The following is a 17,889-nucleotide window of genomic DNA, read 5'->3' on the forward strand; positions in this document are numbered from 1 at the left end:
CAGGTGTGGTGCAGCAGAGGCTCATCTAAAAGTTGCAGGACACCAGCCCTCAAGGACCGGAGTTTGACACCCCTGGTCTAACATTTTCTAACATCAACATTCAGGCAAAATTCAAGGAATGTTCTTTATTTGATTAAATGTTTGTGTATTTTTCTGTCACAAAGGTTACATTTGAATGATCTGCAAGCAGAAATTGATTAATCGCATCAATAAAAAAAGTCACGTATACACGGCTGAGTCAGTAGCTGCGTTTCCAGAGACCAGGCAGTCACCAGAATCAATGAGAAGAGGGAGTAAAATGTGACCTTTAACCCCTGATAGACCTCAGCTTGAGTTGATGAGACCTCATCAACTCCTCTGCTTCTGCTAAACCTGGAAACTTCCATCGTTTGAGGCCAAAACTTCAACTGGGGCAGATTTTAAGGAGAAACTTGGATTTGTTTCTCTGGAACAGGATGAAGCTTTGTGACAAAAAGTCGGCGTTGCTGGATATCACAGAAAACATCGAAATGAGGCTTTTCTCTTTAGAAGAAGAAACTGGGATCATAGCGACGCAGGAAAAAGAAGAGAACAAACAAACCTCTGAACAGGTTCGTTCTTCAAGATAAAACTTCATATTTACAGAGCCGGGTATTGAGAAACCTTTTAAAAATATATACTTTTAGTAGTATTTTTACTGCGCTGTACTTTTTACCTTTTACTTGAGTAATTTTATTAAGAAGTATTTCTGCTCTTGAGTAAAATTTCTGAAGTTTCTTCCTACTGAATGAAAAACAAACATGTTTTAACCAAAAATTCACCAGACACAGACACAGACCTGCAGTTTCTGTTAAAGTTTTATAAGTTTTTTATTGTTTTATAAACAATTTCTTTTTTAACTTGATTTTGTTCTTTGTTTATGTGAATTATTGTCATGTTAGTTTTTAAAATACAAACATTTTCACTTAACTTTATGTTTTGGTCCCTCTGATGATGTAATTTTATAATATTAAATTTGGTCAGATACTCAGTACTTGAGTAAACTTTTTACCAAATACATCCAAGTAATTTCTTGGATGGATACTTTTTATTTTTACTTGAGTAAAAATATATTGTAGTGCTGCTCATACTTCAGTATATTTTTTCATTTCTGCCCTACCTCAAATTATTTATGAGTTGATGTAAAGACAAACTATTATCCATGTGGTTCCTCTGTGATTAAAAGTCAATATGCAAATTTCCAAACATTTATTTGACTTTAACGTCAGATTTAGTAACAAACCACAGAATATGAAACTCGTTTTTCAAGTTGCAGAATCACAAATCTGAAAGCAGGAGTTTCCTCGCTCTTTAAGAAACATTTTTGTGCTCAAGTTAGTTGTTAATCAATCCTGATATTTCCTTCCTTTAGAAGCATTTCAAGAAATTCAACCAGATGATTTGCCAGTAATGTTTAGTATAATGTCAAAGTTTTCTAAACAATATTCTAAATAATTTAAATATCTCAAAGGATACGTTTGAAGGCTTAAACTAAAGAGCTAAAGCATTTAAAAATGTTTATATCAAGAGTCTGCAGCCTTTACAACTTTAAGAGACATTTTAAAACAGTTTAGACAAAAACTGCTTTAGAAAAGTAAAGTAGCACTATTTCAATATATTTTTACTCAAGTAAAAGTTAAAAAGTATCCATCCAAGAAATTACTTTAAATTAAAAACGTGTTTGTTAAAAAAGTTTACTCAAGTACTGAGTAACTGATCAAATTATCAACCGTTTAATATTTAAAAATTATATCATCACATGAACCAAAGTATGAAGTTAAGTGGAAATTTTGGTATTTTAAGATTCAAAATGACAATAATTGATATCGGTAAAAAATTTACAAAATCAGGCAAAAGAAAATCTTTCCAAATCAGTTTCTTTCAATAAAAACTTATGAAACTTTAACAGAAACTGCAGGTGTGTGTCTGGTGAATTTTTGGTTAAAACATGTTTTTCATTCAGTTGATAGAAAAATCCAGAGATTTAACTCAAATAAGAGCAGAAATACTTTATAACAAAATTACTCAAAGTAAAATTAAAAATGTTCCTAAAAGTACAATGTTTTTTCAAATATGTTACTCAAGTAAATGTAATTAGTTACTAACCAGCTCTGCTAAATGTCTCCTAGATAACCAGGTTCAAATGGTTTTAAAGATCACAAATAATGCTAAATAAATCTATTAGCGGATTAGTTAAATTCCTAATAAGAAAAAAATCTTAATCTCTTAAGGCCCCAGAAATGCAAAATGACAGAAATTAATGTAAATGGTGCATAATAATGATAATAATCCTTCTGATTGGGTATTTTTAATTTACCATGATAGAATCTCAGTCCTTATTATTCAGCACTTTTATGTTTATGTGTAAATATATTGAATTAGACTTAATGAAATGTCATATGATGTTAAATCAACTTGTTGTGTCTGTTGAGACGCTTTAGGTTCAAAGTAAAGCAAATTAATTTGATCTGGGATGTAAAGATACATTTTTGTAAAGTTGTTTAGAGTTTAAAGTTTCATTGATCAAAGTAAAATTGTCCTGTTAAAGTCAGAAACAAGCTAAACAAGCTTTCTTGGTGGAACAGTTTTGGTTTTGCTGTGTTTATATAATCAAGACGACGCCGGTAATTCAGCATATTTTCTTCTTGGATCATTTGACTGCGTTCATCCATAATGGAGAAAATTCTCATAGTTACTGTCAACAGAGGAACAAGAAAAGGACGAAACACATTTCCCAGAAAAACTGAATGAATCTGTTTGAGTAAAAGTTAAATTCCTGCCAATGTTTTTAAACTTCAGGCCTCCATAACATTTATTTACTCCAGACCCGTTTCCCCTGTTAGACCCAGCGGTTCCGGTACCTGGAGCATCCTCTGGCCCCTGACCTGGAGGAAGAGGAGGAGGATGAAGACCTGCTAGTCGAGATCAAAACCAAACAACCAGCAGAACCAAAAACTGGACCTCCCGTCGTCAAGGAGACTTCTTATTGTTCGCACATCTTCAACATAACAGACGACACACACATCGAGATGGAGGTAAGAGATGAATCCAGCATGAAGAAATACTTTTATTTTTCACAATTCAAGTTAAAATATTCCTATTTTCAGATGACGCATGTGAAGCTAAAGTCAGTTTTTTATTGAACCTGCTGTCGTCTCCTGTCCCTCCAGTCTTTTCCGCCCATCAGGCTTTCTGACATCGAGCTGGTCGAGATGAAATCCGGCAGCTCTGACTGCGCCGCCCCGGTCAGTCTCAGGTTTTCTCACTTTTTCTTGATCAAATCACAACCACAAAAATAAATTTTTTAAAATTATTTCACTTGGTGCATAACTGTATTTGTCTCATGATGCTAAACCGTTTGAATCGGTGCTTCAATAAACAAAACAGAAACAACAAATACAATTAATTGTAAAGTAAATGTAAACAAAATGTTCCTTAAAAAAAAAAAATGTCTGAAACCAAAACACCAAGCTGAAGACTTTTATCATCCAGTTTTTGGCAGAAAGAGAAAAATATAAAAACATGATTTATATAAAAAGTAGAGATTTTATGAAATTGTCTAAACTACTGAAGTATTTTTAATGGTTAAAATTTGCAGTCAGATCACAATCCATAGAATAAGTGTTTGTCTATCAAAAGATCAAACTGAATGAGATTTTTTGAATTTCTGGAATATTCTTGTTGCTTATTTCTGTCATGTTTTTGGTAAATGTTGTGCTGTTTGTTGCAGAGCTGCAGCTTTGTTTTATGTTTTATGTTTCAGTCATCCTTAAACAAACCTCGTCACCTTAAATGGAAGAAACTGAAACCACAGAAGAGCAGACATGTGGTTAAAGACGTGATCTGTCTCCCAAAGGAAACGTTCCTGGAGCAGCTGGACAGGTGAGGCCTGAACGTTACCGCAATGAAGCACCGATTCATTTAAATATCAAAACTTACGTCTGCAGTATCAAACTTTTATAAGAATTTTTTTACATGTTAAAATTATGTTGTGACCAGAGTTTTGTAGTAGTAACTATTTACATTTACCCAATTACATTTGAGTAACTTTTTTTGAAAGAAATGTACTTTTATAAGTATTTTTGTACTTTTTACTTTTACTTGAGTGATTTTATTATGAAGTATTTCTACTCGAGTAAAATTTCTGAATTCTCTACCTAATAAACAAAAACTGAAATTTGCCAGACACAGACAAACACCTGCAGTTTTATTAAAGTCTCACAAGTTCTTCGTTGAAAGAAACTGATCTGGAAACATTTTCTTTTGCCTGATTTTATTTTTTACTTATATGAATTATTGTCGTTTCGGTTCTTAAAATACCAAAATTTTAACTTTGGTCAGTCTGATTATGTAAATTCTAAATATTAAATGATTAATTTGATGAGTTACTCTAGACTTTTTACCAAATGTATTATTATTTTTACTCTTATTTGAATAATTTCTTGGATGTGTACTTTTTATTTGAGTGAAGTATGTTGTAGTAGTGCTACTCTTACTTTAGCATAATTTTTGTCTACTACTACTACTTCTGATATTGGTGAGTGGAAAGCTTCTTTCTGTTGACAATAATCAGAATTAAAATAAAATCAAACAGTATTTTTACGGTCCTGTACTTTTTACTTTTACGTCACGTGAGTAAAACTGGTGGATTCTCTGGGTTACCACTGCCAACCACACTCCAGTCCGGTAGGTGGCGGTAAATGCAAATTAAGTTGGTTTGACAACCGCCAGTAAAACACAAAAGAAGAACCAAAAACCTGCCATTAATGCTAAAAGTAGTTAGCATAGCCACAGTTAACGGCAGATAAACAGTTTTCCTGTAATAGTAAGTTGTTTTTCCACCATTAGCATAATTATCAGCACACAGGAAGTTGTTTAATAGCTCTAAGACCTTCTCTCTCTTTCGACTGTGATTGTTTTTGAGCGGAGCGGTTCATCGGTCCCAACATGGCGACAGTTTTAATAAATATGGACTAAACTTATTTTAAAAGTTACACACTTCGGCTTTAAGAGTTATCTACACAGACAATTAATATATTTGCACAATCTGCGACTCAGTACATGTTTGTTCTTCATATTTAAGTAAACAAACGGCTCCCCACCAAGCAGCCCTGGCGGCTCGCATCACGGTCGACTCCAGCTGGTCAGCCAATCAGATGCAGAGTCGCCTGGCGTCGCTTTTTCAACCGCAGTTTGTAAAGAAACCAGGACAAAAGTTTTCCTTCACGTACCTACAGGTTGGTGTCGGGTTGTTCTGCCGTAAAACGCGCTTGAATCTCCATTTGAAGCCTAAACGTGTGTGTGTTTCAGAGTGTGCGGAGCTCCAAGGTGCTGTTTGTCCCTGATTCTCCTGCAGAGGGCTGGACTGGAGAGCAAGTCCTCCGGATCAGTGAACACGGTGCTTTGTATATATTTAGTCACCACAGCTATGAACAGGTACAACACAACATGTTTTATTTTTTAAATTAATCTTCTGTCTACAGCAGATTTCTATCTTCATTCTTCATACAAGAATGTCTCAGTAAATTGTGTCCCTACGCCGGATTAAAAATGCCTTTTAAAAGAAGGTAGTGCACGTTTCACTAAAGACTTTTCTGATATCAAAATGTTTTTTTATAAGTTTGACATAATAGTTAATCCTAAGTGTTGTGTTTCCATTAAGCTGCAGGCAGAAAACATCAGTTTGTGTGTAATTCTTTATAATACGTCTCACTTAGTGAATTAAGTCACTGAAATAAATGAACTTTTCAATAATATTCTAATTTATTGAGATGCACCTGTAGTTACTGGATCTGCATTTAAGCTGGTTTCCAGATTAAAGCTATAATTATTAACTTGAAGATAATTTTGCAACATTTTATTTATGTAGCACAAATTTGTAAGAAATGTCGTCTTTAGGCACAAACCATTTCAATTCAGTCCAATTAATCTCATTTATCAAAATGTAAGTTCATTATTCAGATTAGCTTTAAGGGTTTTTGAATAAAACTTACTGTCAGGGTTTTATTGTTTTATCAAATCAGTGACTGGGTTTCCTTCCTAGTCTTACAGAAAATTAGAATATACGCCCAGTGAGTCTCGTTTGTCAGATTAAAAGTACATTTTGTTAAAAAATACCAGGTAGGTTTTAAAGGGTAAACCCTATTTCTGTTTTTAAAAATAGTATTGGTCATATTCTTTCATTTTAAATGCTTTCAACAGCTTTAAATGGAAAATTATTCTAATTAACAGAAATAAAGTCTTTCAAACATCCCTGGTGAGCCAACCTATATAAAGTTTCACTTTGTGATTAAGTTCCTAAAATAAAAGGATTTTTCTATAATATTCTACTTTTTTGAATAAAGACTTTGTTTCTAATCCAAACAAACTGAATTTTACTCATTAAGATCAAAATGAAGTTTAATCTGTCTGGATTGTTTTGTTTTTTTTGCTCCCTCAAGACAATATTTTTTGTGAATTGGTGAAATATTAATGAATTGGATTGAAATAAATTTCTGTCAAATATATTTAATGTTTTATTTTTTTCTCCCTGCACTGATCAACTCGTTTGTTTTTACACCAACAGGCACAATATGAAAGCAGAGCATCCGTCTTGAAAAGGTAAGAAAACATTGTTTTTGTGAGTGGAAACGTAAAAATAAAATAAATACAGCTGTTTTAAAATCTGAACGTTCACAGGAAGGATTCAGGGTCAAAGGTCAGCAGAAGGAGTCCCGGTCCAGTGGGACAGAGGCAGCCTAATGTCTGCCGGGCTCCAGAGAGGGTCAGTTAAAGTCTGATGTAAAATCTGATTGGTCAAAAAGGAAGACTTCCTGTTCACTTCCTGTTTCCTGTGCAGCTCACCCTCAACCTGGACACCATTCTGAGGTTATTGAGACTAGAAAACACAAACGCAGAAACTGTCCTGAAGGTGAGCAGAGGAGACGTCCTTTCTGCTGCGCTGAAGGAGGTCAGGAAACCAGGATTCTGCTTCAGGTCCAATCCGGCCGTTTCCTTCAGCGGAGAGGAGACGCTCTGCCATGACGAAGCTCTCGGAGAGTTCTTCAGGTTTGGATTCGCTCCTTGAAGTTACGATTTCAGCCACTGATTCAGTTTACTTTTTAGTCATTAACTAGATAAAAATGTATTTAAATCTATTAAAGTCTGCGTAGAGGAGTGTTTCTCAAACTTTTTCAGAATAAGAACCATCAGTTAACATTTTGAGTTATTTGCAGATTCTGAAAGTGGATTCTAACCTCTCCAATAATGTCACACATAAATTAAAAAAAAAAAATTATTTACTACCAAGTGTTGTGTGCATTAATAACATTTGAGAGGCATTTGTAATTTAAAAGCACAATAAAAGAAAAATAGACTTGAGTTGCTTTGGCAGAAACAAAAATCGGCATTAAATATAAAAATTATTCATTATTATTTCTGTATTTAATTAACTGAGTCATTTTGAAGTAAATAAAAACAATAGCTGACATGTGAGCAGAGCATTATGAGCAAGCCAAGTCGTAAAAAGCAAAGGTCAGTTCTGACCAACGGAGATTAGAGTCCAACCGTTCAGAGCCGCTCAACAGAATCGAATCGCTCAGCAGGTTTTACTGATCACATAAAAATAATCCTGGATTTGTTTTCTTTCCACTGGTATCTTCAGTTTTTCTTTGGACTGACCCGGTTTAAAGCCAAATCCATTATTATTTTTAAACACAATCCTTTGGTAAGCTGGCTGTACGCGCCGCACTTTGACCTCTGCTCACAGTAAATAAACGGTCGTTTACATGCAGTACCTTACGGACCACTAGGGGGCGCCCGGGGACCACAGTTTGAGACTGGTTTGGCTTATGGTTTCCGCCTTTTTTTGGTGTTGTAGTTTGACCGCCAACCAGCAGGGGGCGCCGCTGGTCCGCTGTGTTTTAATTGGTTACTATCTTTGAGCGATGAAGGTGTGATTTACATCCTAAGATAATTTCTTCCCGTTCAGGCTGACCCTCCTGGAGCTGCAGCAGAGTTGTGTTTTTGAGGGTCATCCGGAGCGCTTGTTTTTCACCTATGACCTCACAGCGCTGGATGACAGGTTGTATTACGAAGCGGGCGTTCTGATTGGCTGGTCGCTGGCTCATGGAGGACCTGGACCGTGCTGTCTGCACCCGGCCCTCTACCAGGTCCGCCACTCAACAGGAACCATCTCAAATATGAATCTGTTGAAATCTGAAGCTACGCACAAAAACAAAAAGAGCTGAATGTTTTTATTTAGTGGTTACACAGAAAGAGGGTAACAGACTTAAATATGTTTGACTTTTAAATCAAACATATTTAAAAACGGCACGCTGGCGTTCCGTTGCAGGTTAAGGGGTTAAATAAAATGTTTATAAATTGCACTTTTTATCATGTAGCTACGTTAAAAAAACAAACAACAAAACAAAGCATACCAGTAAATATCCATGACTTTTTTTAATGAATGTGGTTCAATATTAACATTATTAACTTAATTTAGCTGAAAATGCTTTGGGAAAACAGTCATCATATATAATATGATTACAAGAAACGACTTAAAAGCACATTGGCATTCAGAACTTATGCAGATCGTTGCATGTATCATAGCAGCAGCTCAGAGTTGTATGAAATGTTTTTGTTTCTGTTTGTTCCTGCAGCTGATGTGTTGCCAAAGTGCATCTTTGGAGGATTTTAACTGGAGGGACGTCGTTGATGCTGAAGCTCAACTCCGACTGCAGGAGGTGGAGCGCACACAGAACTCTGATTAACATCCACGGCTTATTTCAACGTTTATTTATGAAAATATAAATGAAATGCTTATCCTGTACCGCACATAAATAACAGCTGTGGAGCCAAAAATTATTCTGAAGTAAGAGTAGCACTACTTCAACATATTTTTATTGAAGTAAAAAGTAGCCATTAAAGAAATTACTCAAAAAGAATGAAATGTATTTTGTATCAATCATTTAATATTTAAAAATTACATAATCAGATTGACAAAAATAAAAGGATAAGTGGAAATGTTGATATTTTAAGAACCAAAATGACAATAATTCATTTAAGTAACAAAAAATAATAAAATTGGACAAAAGAAAATGTTTCTTTCAATAAAAAACATATGAAACTTTAACAAGAACTGCAGGTGTGTGTTTGAATTACAGGTTAAATTATGGTTGATTTTCATTCAGTGGGTAAAAAAGCCAGAAATTTTACTCGAGTAAAAGAAGAAATACTTCCTAATAAAATTACTCAAGTAAAAGTACAAAGTACAGTGTAGTAAAAATACTCCTGAAAGTAAATTCTTTCCAAAAAGTTACTCTAGTAAATGTATCCGAGTAAATGTAACTAGTTACTACTTTCCCCTGCTGACCCGTTGACTTTCATGTCTGTGTTTTCTGGGTCAAAGTGAAACGTTTAATTCATCAGAGTGACGGTAATCTGGTTGAGCTGTTACTTTGTCGCCCTGTTTTTCTTTGTGTGGACGTCATGCAGCCTCTGTGTCATCAAACCAGTTTATCGGCCTGAATGAAACTGTGTTGCTGCTCTGCTCTCCCAGCTGCAGAGCTGCAGCGATGTGCAGCGTCTCTCTCCCAGCCTGTGTGACTGGCTGTCCGGCTGTGGGATCCATCCGGCCTGTTCCAAACAGATTCCCGCCGTTTACGCCCGCTTGGTAAAACACTACGTCTACCACAGGTCTGAGCCTTTCATCTGAATATCAGGTTTCAGTTTTGTCGGCTGCCAAAAGCTGAGTTTTCATTAAATCTGTGCAAATATTTGTCAGTATTCTGTTAATGCAAAAACAAAAAAAAACATAGTTTTGCAATTGTGGTTACATTAAGTAAGAAATGTGTGACGGCTTACTGGGGGCACTGTAAATGTAACAAGAAAAGAGGAGTAAATTTGCGCCAAAAAAGTCAGAAATGCTTAGATTAATCTTAGAAATTTTCTAGAAATAAATGGGAAATTTCTGGAAAAAAATGTAAAAATTTTCTGGAAATTTAAACTTTTTCTCAAAATTTTAGTTTTTTCTTGCAATTTTTTTGAAAACTTTTTATAGCTCAGAATAAATTTTTTTTGTTCTTGAAAATTTCTAGTGTTTCGAGTGAAATTTGGGCCAACATGCCATCATAGTTTTGATGCTAATCAAATAAATTTTCTAGAAAAAACGAGAACATTTCTAAAGTCCAAAAGTTGAAACTTTACACAAAAAAAACAGAAATTTTGAGTTTAATCTCAGAAAGTTTCTTGAAACATTGACATTCAAGTTTGAAAAGTTGCAAATTTGTGAGGAAAAAATCTCAATTTTACAATTTGAGAAATTCTTTAGAATAGATGTTGAAATTTGAGATTAAAAAGTTGGAAATTTGTGAGATTAATCTCAGAAATTCTCTAGAAAAAACAAGGGATTTTCTGAGCTCCAAAAGTAAAAAATTTGTGACCAAAAACTCAAATTGTGGGATTAATCTTAGAAATTTGAAAGGAGTTCAAATGTCAAGAAGTCAAAAATGTTTGTCTTCTAGAAAATGTCTGACTTCAACATTTTAGATTTTTTATTTATTTTCTTGTCAAAAATGTAGTTTTGCGATCTCTCTTTCGTTACGGCTGAAATTCGCCTCATCATAACGCAAAACCTGCTTATCCCAAAACTTGAGTTTTTTCTAAATGGTTGTTTCCAAGAACCAAATCCATTTTCTTTATTTCAATTTGGACATTTCTATGGTTAATGGAAATGCAGCTCCAGTCTGACTGCCTCCTGAACTCCAGGGTGGCCAGTATGATCTCCCAGTTCCTGGAGGGCTTGAACAGCTGCGGGGGGCTGTGGGATCTGGTGAAGTCGCACTGGGAAACGTTTCTGCCGGTGATGACCAGTACGGAGCGGCGGGCGCCGAGCCTGGAGGTTTTCAGACGCCTCTTCACGTTTTGCTTCAGCGATCCGGACTCTGAGCTGAGGGGAGCTGAGGAAACCACAGCGACTCAGTGGGAAACCGTCCTGAGCATGGTCAGCGGTAAGCACAGGAACACACACACACACACACACACACACACCCCGGCTGAGCTGTGATGAACTGTTAACAAACGTGTTTCCTCCTCATGTTGAATCAGACGGTGAAACATATTTTTCCTTCGAAGACCTCCTCCTCTTCATCACAGGAACCAATCATCTTCCTCCTCTTGGTTTCCCCAAATTCATCTCTCTGCGTTTTTACTCACAGGTTGGTATCAGCGATTAGTAATTGGTGATCAGTGATTATTGGTTGGTGATCATAAACTACAAGTTTCCATTTCAGTGTGAGGCTGAACACCAACGGTTATTTTATGAAACGCCACGCAGTAATCCGTTTTAAAATTTTGTGTAACGATTTAAATCATAAACGTAAATAATCACGCAAAGATTTTTACACTGCAAAAAATACCAGATGGAATTATGATGGTGAACGCCCGGCACTAATATTGGAGTGTTAGTGCCAAAAAATATGAGAATGGTCGTAATATGAGAATAAACCCATTAGAATAAAGTAATATTATGAGAAAAATGAGAAAACAGTCATAATGAGAATCATTTCATAAGAGTAAAATTGTAATAATATAAAAACAGTCATATTAGAAAATCAAGTAATATTAATACAAAATTCAATTCATAATATTACAGAAATAAAGTTGTAATATTATGACAATGAAACAGTAATTTTATGAGAAAAGGGTAATGTTGGGAATCTTGTGAAGTTATACTTTCACCATCGGTTTTACAGATAGGATGTGCTTAATATGTCTAAATATCAGCAAATTATTATCAGTAGCTGGACTTTGAAATGAATATTTTTTTAAAAAGAATCAGAAAATGCCAGATTTGTACCTATTGAAGCTTTGTTCTCATTAAAGCAGCTTTTTTCTAGTAATTTGTTCATGTTGTGACCTCATTGTCATCATATCCTAATTTTATTCTCATAATTAAAAATAAATAAATCTCCATCTGGCCCTGGTCTGTTCAAACCTTTAGTTTTGTTTCTATTTCAGAGGTGTGAAGATATTTCCACTAAACTAGAAAGTTTGCACGGTTTCACTTAATGTGACTGAATTTATTTGTTAATTTTATTATTTTCGCCAGGACTCGATCTCGTCCGACCCGGTTCTCCCTCACGCTTTTGAGGATTCTCTGGAGCTGTTTCTGCCCAGAGGAGTCCCAGAACCTCTGGACCTGTTGGTGCTGCTGAACAGAACCTTACACAGAACTCTGGATCAAAGATGTTTGCATGCAGGCGGAGATATAATCTCTCCTGAAATTATGACATAGTTATTATAAAAGGAAGCAAACGGATATCTTGGAGCATGCATGTTGTCTGCTCAACTCATTTAAAGTGTTTGACCTTCGGTTCCTATAATCTAATTTGATTTTGATAAATTGTTGACGGTGTCCTGCTGTTTGGATTGTTTTGTGTATTAACAAACCCTGGATGATTCAAGTCATTTATCTCAACAATAAAAATGTTGTTTATATACATAATCTTGTAATTTACAGTGAAATTCCACAGATGGGAATTTGAAGATGGTCTACATAGAGTTTTATCATTTTGATTTTATTTTTAACATTTAATGTATATTTAATTCTTTGCTCCAAAGTACGCTTAAGGTTGCAAAAATATTGCAATAAAGTTAATTTAAGGTAAATGATCTGCATTTTGCATGAATAATTTTAACAAATGAACATTGCAGGAAGAAAAATTAAATTATTTTCAAAAAGCCCAGAAAATAATAATGTAAATATACTTCTATCTTCTTGAAATCGAAACCCTCTTTATGTACGTTTTGTAGCCTTTGAACCACGCTTTGCAAGATTAAAATGTATAAAATTAAAATTAATACATTGTTCTAAGAGTACCTCATCATCATACACTATCCAATTCAATCTTCAGAGTTTTGTTAATTTAAATTGAAGCCTTGGTATGATTTAACACCCCAAAGAACAATGAGTTTAAAACATTCAGGTGAAACTATAAATTATATCAGGTATCATCTGATTTATTATGTCTTCTGATTATAAAGCTGAGTGGCTAACAGAAAATAAAGCAGAATTTTGTCAACAGTTTAGTTTTTATTAAAGATGTTTTTTCCCTATTAAATGTAAGAAAGTGTCCTGTGTAAGTCCTGAAATCATAAACATACCAGTATTACATTTTGGATTTGTATTTTGTCAACAGATATCTTACTAGAAATCTGTACTGAGGCTGTAGGACTGGTTTCTGTTTTTGTTGCATATTCCATTTTTATCTCAGTTTGGATCATTTTCTCTCTTAAGGCTTGAAAAGAGCAGAAAATTCACTTGGAATCTGAAATAAATTAAGATTCAAAGAAAACAAATTCTTTATAAGCATGCCACAGACTACAACAATCTTTAATTTTCTGTTTCTATCCAAGCAGAAAAACAAAATAAATATACAGAGATGACATTTAATTCAACTGTGCAAGTTTTTCTTCTTGGAAATTTCAAAAGTCTAAAATGTTTAGTATTTTCCTTGCAAATTTTTGACTTCAAGCTCAGAAAAGTCTTTATACACTGCTCAAAATTTTTTTATTTTTTTGAGCAGTGTATTTCCACTTTCACTGGGTTTTTGTATTGAGGTAACATCAAGCTAAACGACTTGCAGTTGATATGAATACTTTAACTATAAAGCTGAAAAAGTTAACATACAATCAAACGTATATTAGAATAAATATTATGAAGTTATTAACAAAACCAATTTAGTTCAAAATGAGTTTTAAAATGATTGTACGTCTACAAAACCGAGAAAAACGCAACTAAATTAGACTCAGCAGTGAAACAATTAAAAATTATAATTTGATTAGAACATTTAAATAACTTTGATTTATCACATTTTTATACTAAGACACATTTTTACACTTTGCATAGTCAATTGTGAAAAGCAAAATCAATGAGTTCATAAGTTACCTTGAATCTACACAAACTTTGGTATTTCATAAGGGTTTTCCAGAAAGCAGGTTATTTATAAACTGATTAAGTTAATTCTGGGAAAACTCAGATTTTCTGTTCCAGACTCTGATATTGAAACAAAAATAACTTCTAACTGTTTTAGACTGGGTGACGGTTTTCTGACCTAAATTTAAGGTGTTCCAACTTCAGTATGGATAATATTTACTGGTTAAACATCATCCTGTAGCTAATTCCAGGTTCAGACACTCAAACTTGACTTGAAATATCATTAATACTTATTGTTTCCAATATATTGATAAAATTGATTAAATAATAGAGAGAGAATGTCATGTAGATGCTGTTTTTGTCTATGGGTTAACTCTAACCCGTTGAATGCTTCGTACAGTCACCCTGTGGACGGATCCATTAAGGAGCTGGTCTCTGAAAAACTAAATGAGGAGAATGAAAGTGTTAATATTTTATGATTTAAAAAAAAAAAGAAACACGAAATAATTTGTGGATTATTCTAGTTTACAAACCTGTTCAATGAGATGAACTATGGTTGCATTGCTGATCTCTCCATAAGATCGTAACTTCATGTTTAGATGTGCCAGATACTCCAAACCTGTAGTGATTTAGAAGAAGTCAGTTGGTCTGTGGATAAATTTAAGAAAAGCTGCGTTGCTTTTTGAAATTATTTACCGTTAGAAGTTTGACCTGTAGGACGAGGAGCTGCAGATGTAATTGTTAGCATTGATGTGGGAGCAGCAGACGATGTTGATAACAAGGTTGTATTTGTTGCTGCTGCAGTTGTAGTTGTTGGGGCAACAGTTGTAGTTGTTGGGGCAACTGTTGTAGTTGTTGGGGCAACTGTTGTAGTTGTTGGGGCAACAGTTGTAGTTGTTGGGGCAACTGTTGTAGTTGTTGGGGCAACAGTTGTAGTTGTTGGGGCAACTGTTGTAGTTGTTGGGGCAACAGTTGTAGTTGTTGGGGCAACAGTTGTAGTTGTTGGGGCAACTGTTGTAGTTGTTGGGGCAACAGTTGTAGTTGTTGGGGCAACAGTTGTAGTTGTTGTGGCAACTGTTGTAGTTGTTGGGGCAACAGTTGTAGTTGTTGGGGCAACAGTTGTAGTTGGTGGGGCAACTGTTGTAGTTGTTGGGGCAACTGTTGTAGTTGTTGGGGCAACAGCTGTAGTTGTTGGGGCAACAGTTGTAGTTGTTGGGGCAACAGTTGTAGTTGTTGGGGCAACAGTTGTAGTTGTTGGGGCAACTGTTGTAGTTGGTGGGGCAACTGTTGTAGTTGTTGGGGCAACAGGTGTAGTTGTTGGGGAAGTTGTTGTAGTTGTTGGAGCAACAGTTGTAGTTGTTGGGGCAGCAGTTGTAGTTGATGAGGCAACAGTTGTAGTTGTTGGGGCAACAGTTATAGTTGTTGGGGCAACAGTTGTAGATGTTGCTGCTGCAGTTGTAGTTGTTGGGGCAACAGTTGTAGTTGATGGGGCAACAGTTGTAGTTGTTGAGGCAACAGTTGTAGTTGATGGGGCAACAGTTGTAGTTGTTGGGGCAACAGTTATAGTTGTTGGGGCAACAGTTGTAGATGTTGCTGCTGCAGTTGTAGTTGTTGGGGCAAAAGTTGTAGTTGTTGGGGCAACAGTTATAGTTGTTGGGGCAACAGTTGTAGATGTTGCTGCTGCAGTTGTAGTTGTTGGAGCAAAAGTTATAGATGTTGCTGCTGCAGTTGTAGTTGTTGGGGCAACAGTTGTAGTTGGGGCAGAAGTTGTAGTTGTTGGGGCAACAGTTGTGGTTGTTGGGGCAACAATTGTAGTTGGAGCTGCAGTTGTAGTTGTTGGAGCAACTGTTGTAGTTGTTGGGGCAACAGTTGTAGATGTTGCTGCTGCAGCTGTACTTGTTGGGGCAACAGTTATAGTTGTTGGGGCAGCAGTTGTAGTTGTTGGGGCAGCAGTTGTAGTTGTTGCTGCTGCAGTTGTAGTTGTTGGGGCAACAGTTGTAGTTGTTGGAGCAAAAGTTGTAGTTGTTGGGGCAACAGTTATAGTTGTTGGGGCAGCAGTTGTAGTTGTTGGGGCAACAGTTGTAGTTGGGGCAGAAGTTGTAGTTGTTGGGACAGCAGTTGTAGTTGTTGGGGCAGCAGTTGTAGTTGTTGGGGCAACAGTTGTACTTGGGGCAGAAGTTGTAGTTGTTGGGACAGCAGTGGTAGTTGTTGGGGCAACAGTTGTAGTTGTTGGGGCAACAGTTATAGTTGTTGGGGCAGCAGTTGTAGTTGTTGGGGCAACAGTTGTAGTTGTTGGGGCAACAGTTGTAGTTGGGGCAGAAGTTGTAGTTGTTGCTGCTGCAGTTGTGGTTGTTGGGGCAACAGTTGTGGTTGTTGCTGCTGCAGTTGTGGTTGTTGGGGCAACAGTTATAGTTGTTGGGGCAGCAGTTGTAGTTGTTGGGGCAACAGTTGTAGTTGGGGCAGAAGTTGTAGTTGTTGGGACAGCAGTTGTAGTTGTTGGGGCAACAGTTATAGTTGTTGGGGCAACAGGTGTAGTTGTTGGGGCAACTGTTGTAGTTGTTGGGGCAACAGTTGTAGTTGGGGCAGAAGTTGTAGTTGTTGGGACAGCAGTTGTAGTTGTTGGGGCAACAGTTATAGTTGTTGGGGCAGCAGTTGTAGTTGGGGCAGAAGTTGTAGTTGTTGGGGCAACAGTTATAGTTGTTTCGGCAGCAGTTGTGGTTGTTGGGGCAACAGTTGTAGTTGTTGGGGAAGTTGTTGTAGTTGTTGGAGCAAGTGTTGTAGTTGTTGGGGCAACAGTTGTAGTTGTTTGAACAACTGTTGTAGTTGTTGGGGCAACAGTTGTAGTTGTTGGGGCAACAGTTGTAGATGTTGGGGCAACAGTTGTAGTTGTTGGGGCAACAGTTGTAGTTGTTGGGGCAACAGTTGTAGTTGTTGGGGCAACAGTTGTAGATGTTGCTGCTGCAGTTGTAGTTGTTGGGGCAACTGTTGTAGTTGGAGCTGCATTTGTAGTTGTTGGGGCAACAGTTGTAGTTGCTGGGGCAACTGTTGTAGTTGGAGCTGATGCAGTTATAGTAGTTGGGGCGTCAGTTGTAGTTGTTGGGCCTGTAGTTATAGTTGTTGGGGCAGCAGTTGTAGTTGTTGGGGCATCAGTTGTAGTTGTTGGGGCAACAGTTGTTGTTGGACCTGTAGTTGTAATTATTGCACGAGTTGTTACATTTCATTAGTTTTTTTAAATCACCCCTTACTGATAATCTTGCTTCTATTTTCCACTGGAACATTTACATTCAGATTTTTTTCCCCGATTTCCATCTTAAGAACTTCCTGAATATTTTTGATGACTCTTAAAACAGTTTCCATGAGCCAGTTCTATTATCTGTTACATGGTGAGAATGATTGGACGGACGCCTAGATTTCTCCAATCCGAATATTTTATACAATTTAGATTTTCTTGGCCTGATGTCTTAGTGTGTGTGGTTTGTGACGTGTTGCCAATCAGAATGCAAGTTGACCAAAACATGGGACAGAATCTAAAATACACAGCAGACAAAATACAGAAATCCCGGTACAAACTTCCAAATGGTATCAAATAATCTTTCAATAACGTTCTAGAAAAATATCTAGAACTGTGTCTCCCTTGACTGTATAAAATACCTTCTGCAGACTTATAATTACCAACTATGTCAAAGAAATTTGGGAATTGCAAACAGTGGAAAGAATTCAACTGGACCCTCAAAATGTGAAAAGGATTTTCCAGTGGCTTTATGTTTGAGACAATGTCGTAAAACAGTTGATCTCGCATATCTTTTTGGATTGACGAGTCATTTTTAAGTTCTGAAAAAATATTAAGTAATAGATTGAGAACATTGGTAAAATAGAAGTCGCTGTTTTCTTTGTTATGTCAACTGATGTTTTAAATGCTGACCAAAGAAAAATTCATTCTATGTATTTTATTGAAG

The 17,889-nt window shown here is 36.0% G+C and overlaps 2 protein-coding genes and 2 long non-coding RNA genes across 4 annotated transcripts; 3 read left to right on the top strand and 1 right to left on the bottom strand.

Moving 5' to 3' along the window:
* The first annotated feature begins 455 nt into the window (after positions 1-455).
* Positions 456-6,622, top strand: LOC116725858 (uncharacterized). The gene is made up of 7 exons (XM_032572254.1): positions 456-590; positions 2,862-3,053; positions 3,189-3,263; positions 3,782-3,900; positions 5,102-5,255; positions 5,329-5,454; positions 6,584-6,622. The coding sequence occupies exons 1-7, from the start codon at positions 456-458 to the stop codon at positions 6,620-6,622; spliced, it is 840 nt and encodes a 279-aa protein (XP_032428145.1).
* Positions 6,623-6,703: 81 nt separating this feature from the next.
* On the top strand, positions 6,704-8,162 carry LOC116725210 (uncharacterized). Its single transcript, XR_004340349.1, has 3 exons — positions 6,704-6,781; positions 6,857-7,065; positions 7,988-8,162. It is a non-coding gene; the product is annotated as an uncharacterized LOC116725210 (long non-coding RNA).
* A 1,126-nt stretch (positions 8,163-9,288) lies between these two features.
* Positions 9,289-13,076, top strand: LOC116725361 (G2/M phase-specific E3 ubiquitin-protein ligase-like). The gene is made up of 4 exons (XM_032571347.1): positions 9,289-9,693; positions 10,765-11,006; positions 11,104-11,213; positions 12,107-13,076. Exons 2-4 carry the CDS (start codon positions 10,775-10,777, stop codon positions 12,290-12,292), a joined length of 528 nt encoding a protein of 175 aa, XP_032427238.1. The 5' UTR covers positions 9,289-9,693; positions 10,765-10,774; the 3' UTR covers positions 12,293-13,076.
* Positions 13,077-13,846: 770 nt separating this feature from the next.
* LOC116726150 (uncharacterized) lies at positions 13,847-14,822 on the bottom strand. Its single transcript, XR_004340554.1, has 3 exons — positions 14,630-14,822; positions 14,467-14,552; positions 13,847-14,376 (listed from the first exon to the last, which is right to left on the bottom strand). It is a non-coding gene; the product is annotated as an uncharacterized LOC116726150 (long non-coding RNA).
* Between the last annotated feature and the right edge of the window lie 3,067 nt (positions 14,823-17,889).

This window comes from Xiphophorus hellerii, chromosome 9, assembly GCF_003331165.1.
Source record: "Xiphophorus hellerii strain 12219 chromosome 9, Xiphophorus_hellerii-4.1, whole genome shotgun sequence".
Classification (NCBI taxonomy): domain Eukaryota; kingdom Metazoa; phylum Chordata; class Actinopteri; order Cyprinodontiformes; family Poeciliidae; genus Xiphophorus; species Xiphophorus hellerii.

Coding starts and splice junctions, on each gene's coding strand:
- LOC116725858 (XM_032572254.1), top strand. CDS start 456: ATGAAGCTTTGTGACAAAAAGTCGGCGTTGCTGGATATCACAGAAAAC. Junction 3,264..3,781: donor GCTCTGACTGCGCCGCCCCG/GTCAGTCTCAGG, acceptor TTTATGTTTCAG/TCATCCTTAAACAAACCTCG. Junction 3,901..5,101: donor TTCCTGGAGCAGCTGGACAG/GTGAGGCCTGAA, acceptor TTCATATTTAAG/TAAACAAACGGCTCCCCACC.
- LOC116725361 (XM_032571347.1), top strand. CDS start 10,775: ATGATCTCCCAGTTCCTGGAGGGCTTGAACAGCTGCGGGGGGCTGTGG. Junction 11,007..11,103: donor CGTCCTGAGCATGGTCAGCG/GTAAGCACAGGA, acceptor ATGTTGAATCAG/ACGGTGAAACATATTTTTCC. Junction 11,214..12,106: donor CTCTGCGTTTTTACTCACAG/GTTGGTATCAGC, acceptor TATTTTCGCCAG/GACTCGATCTCGTCCGACCC.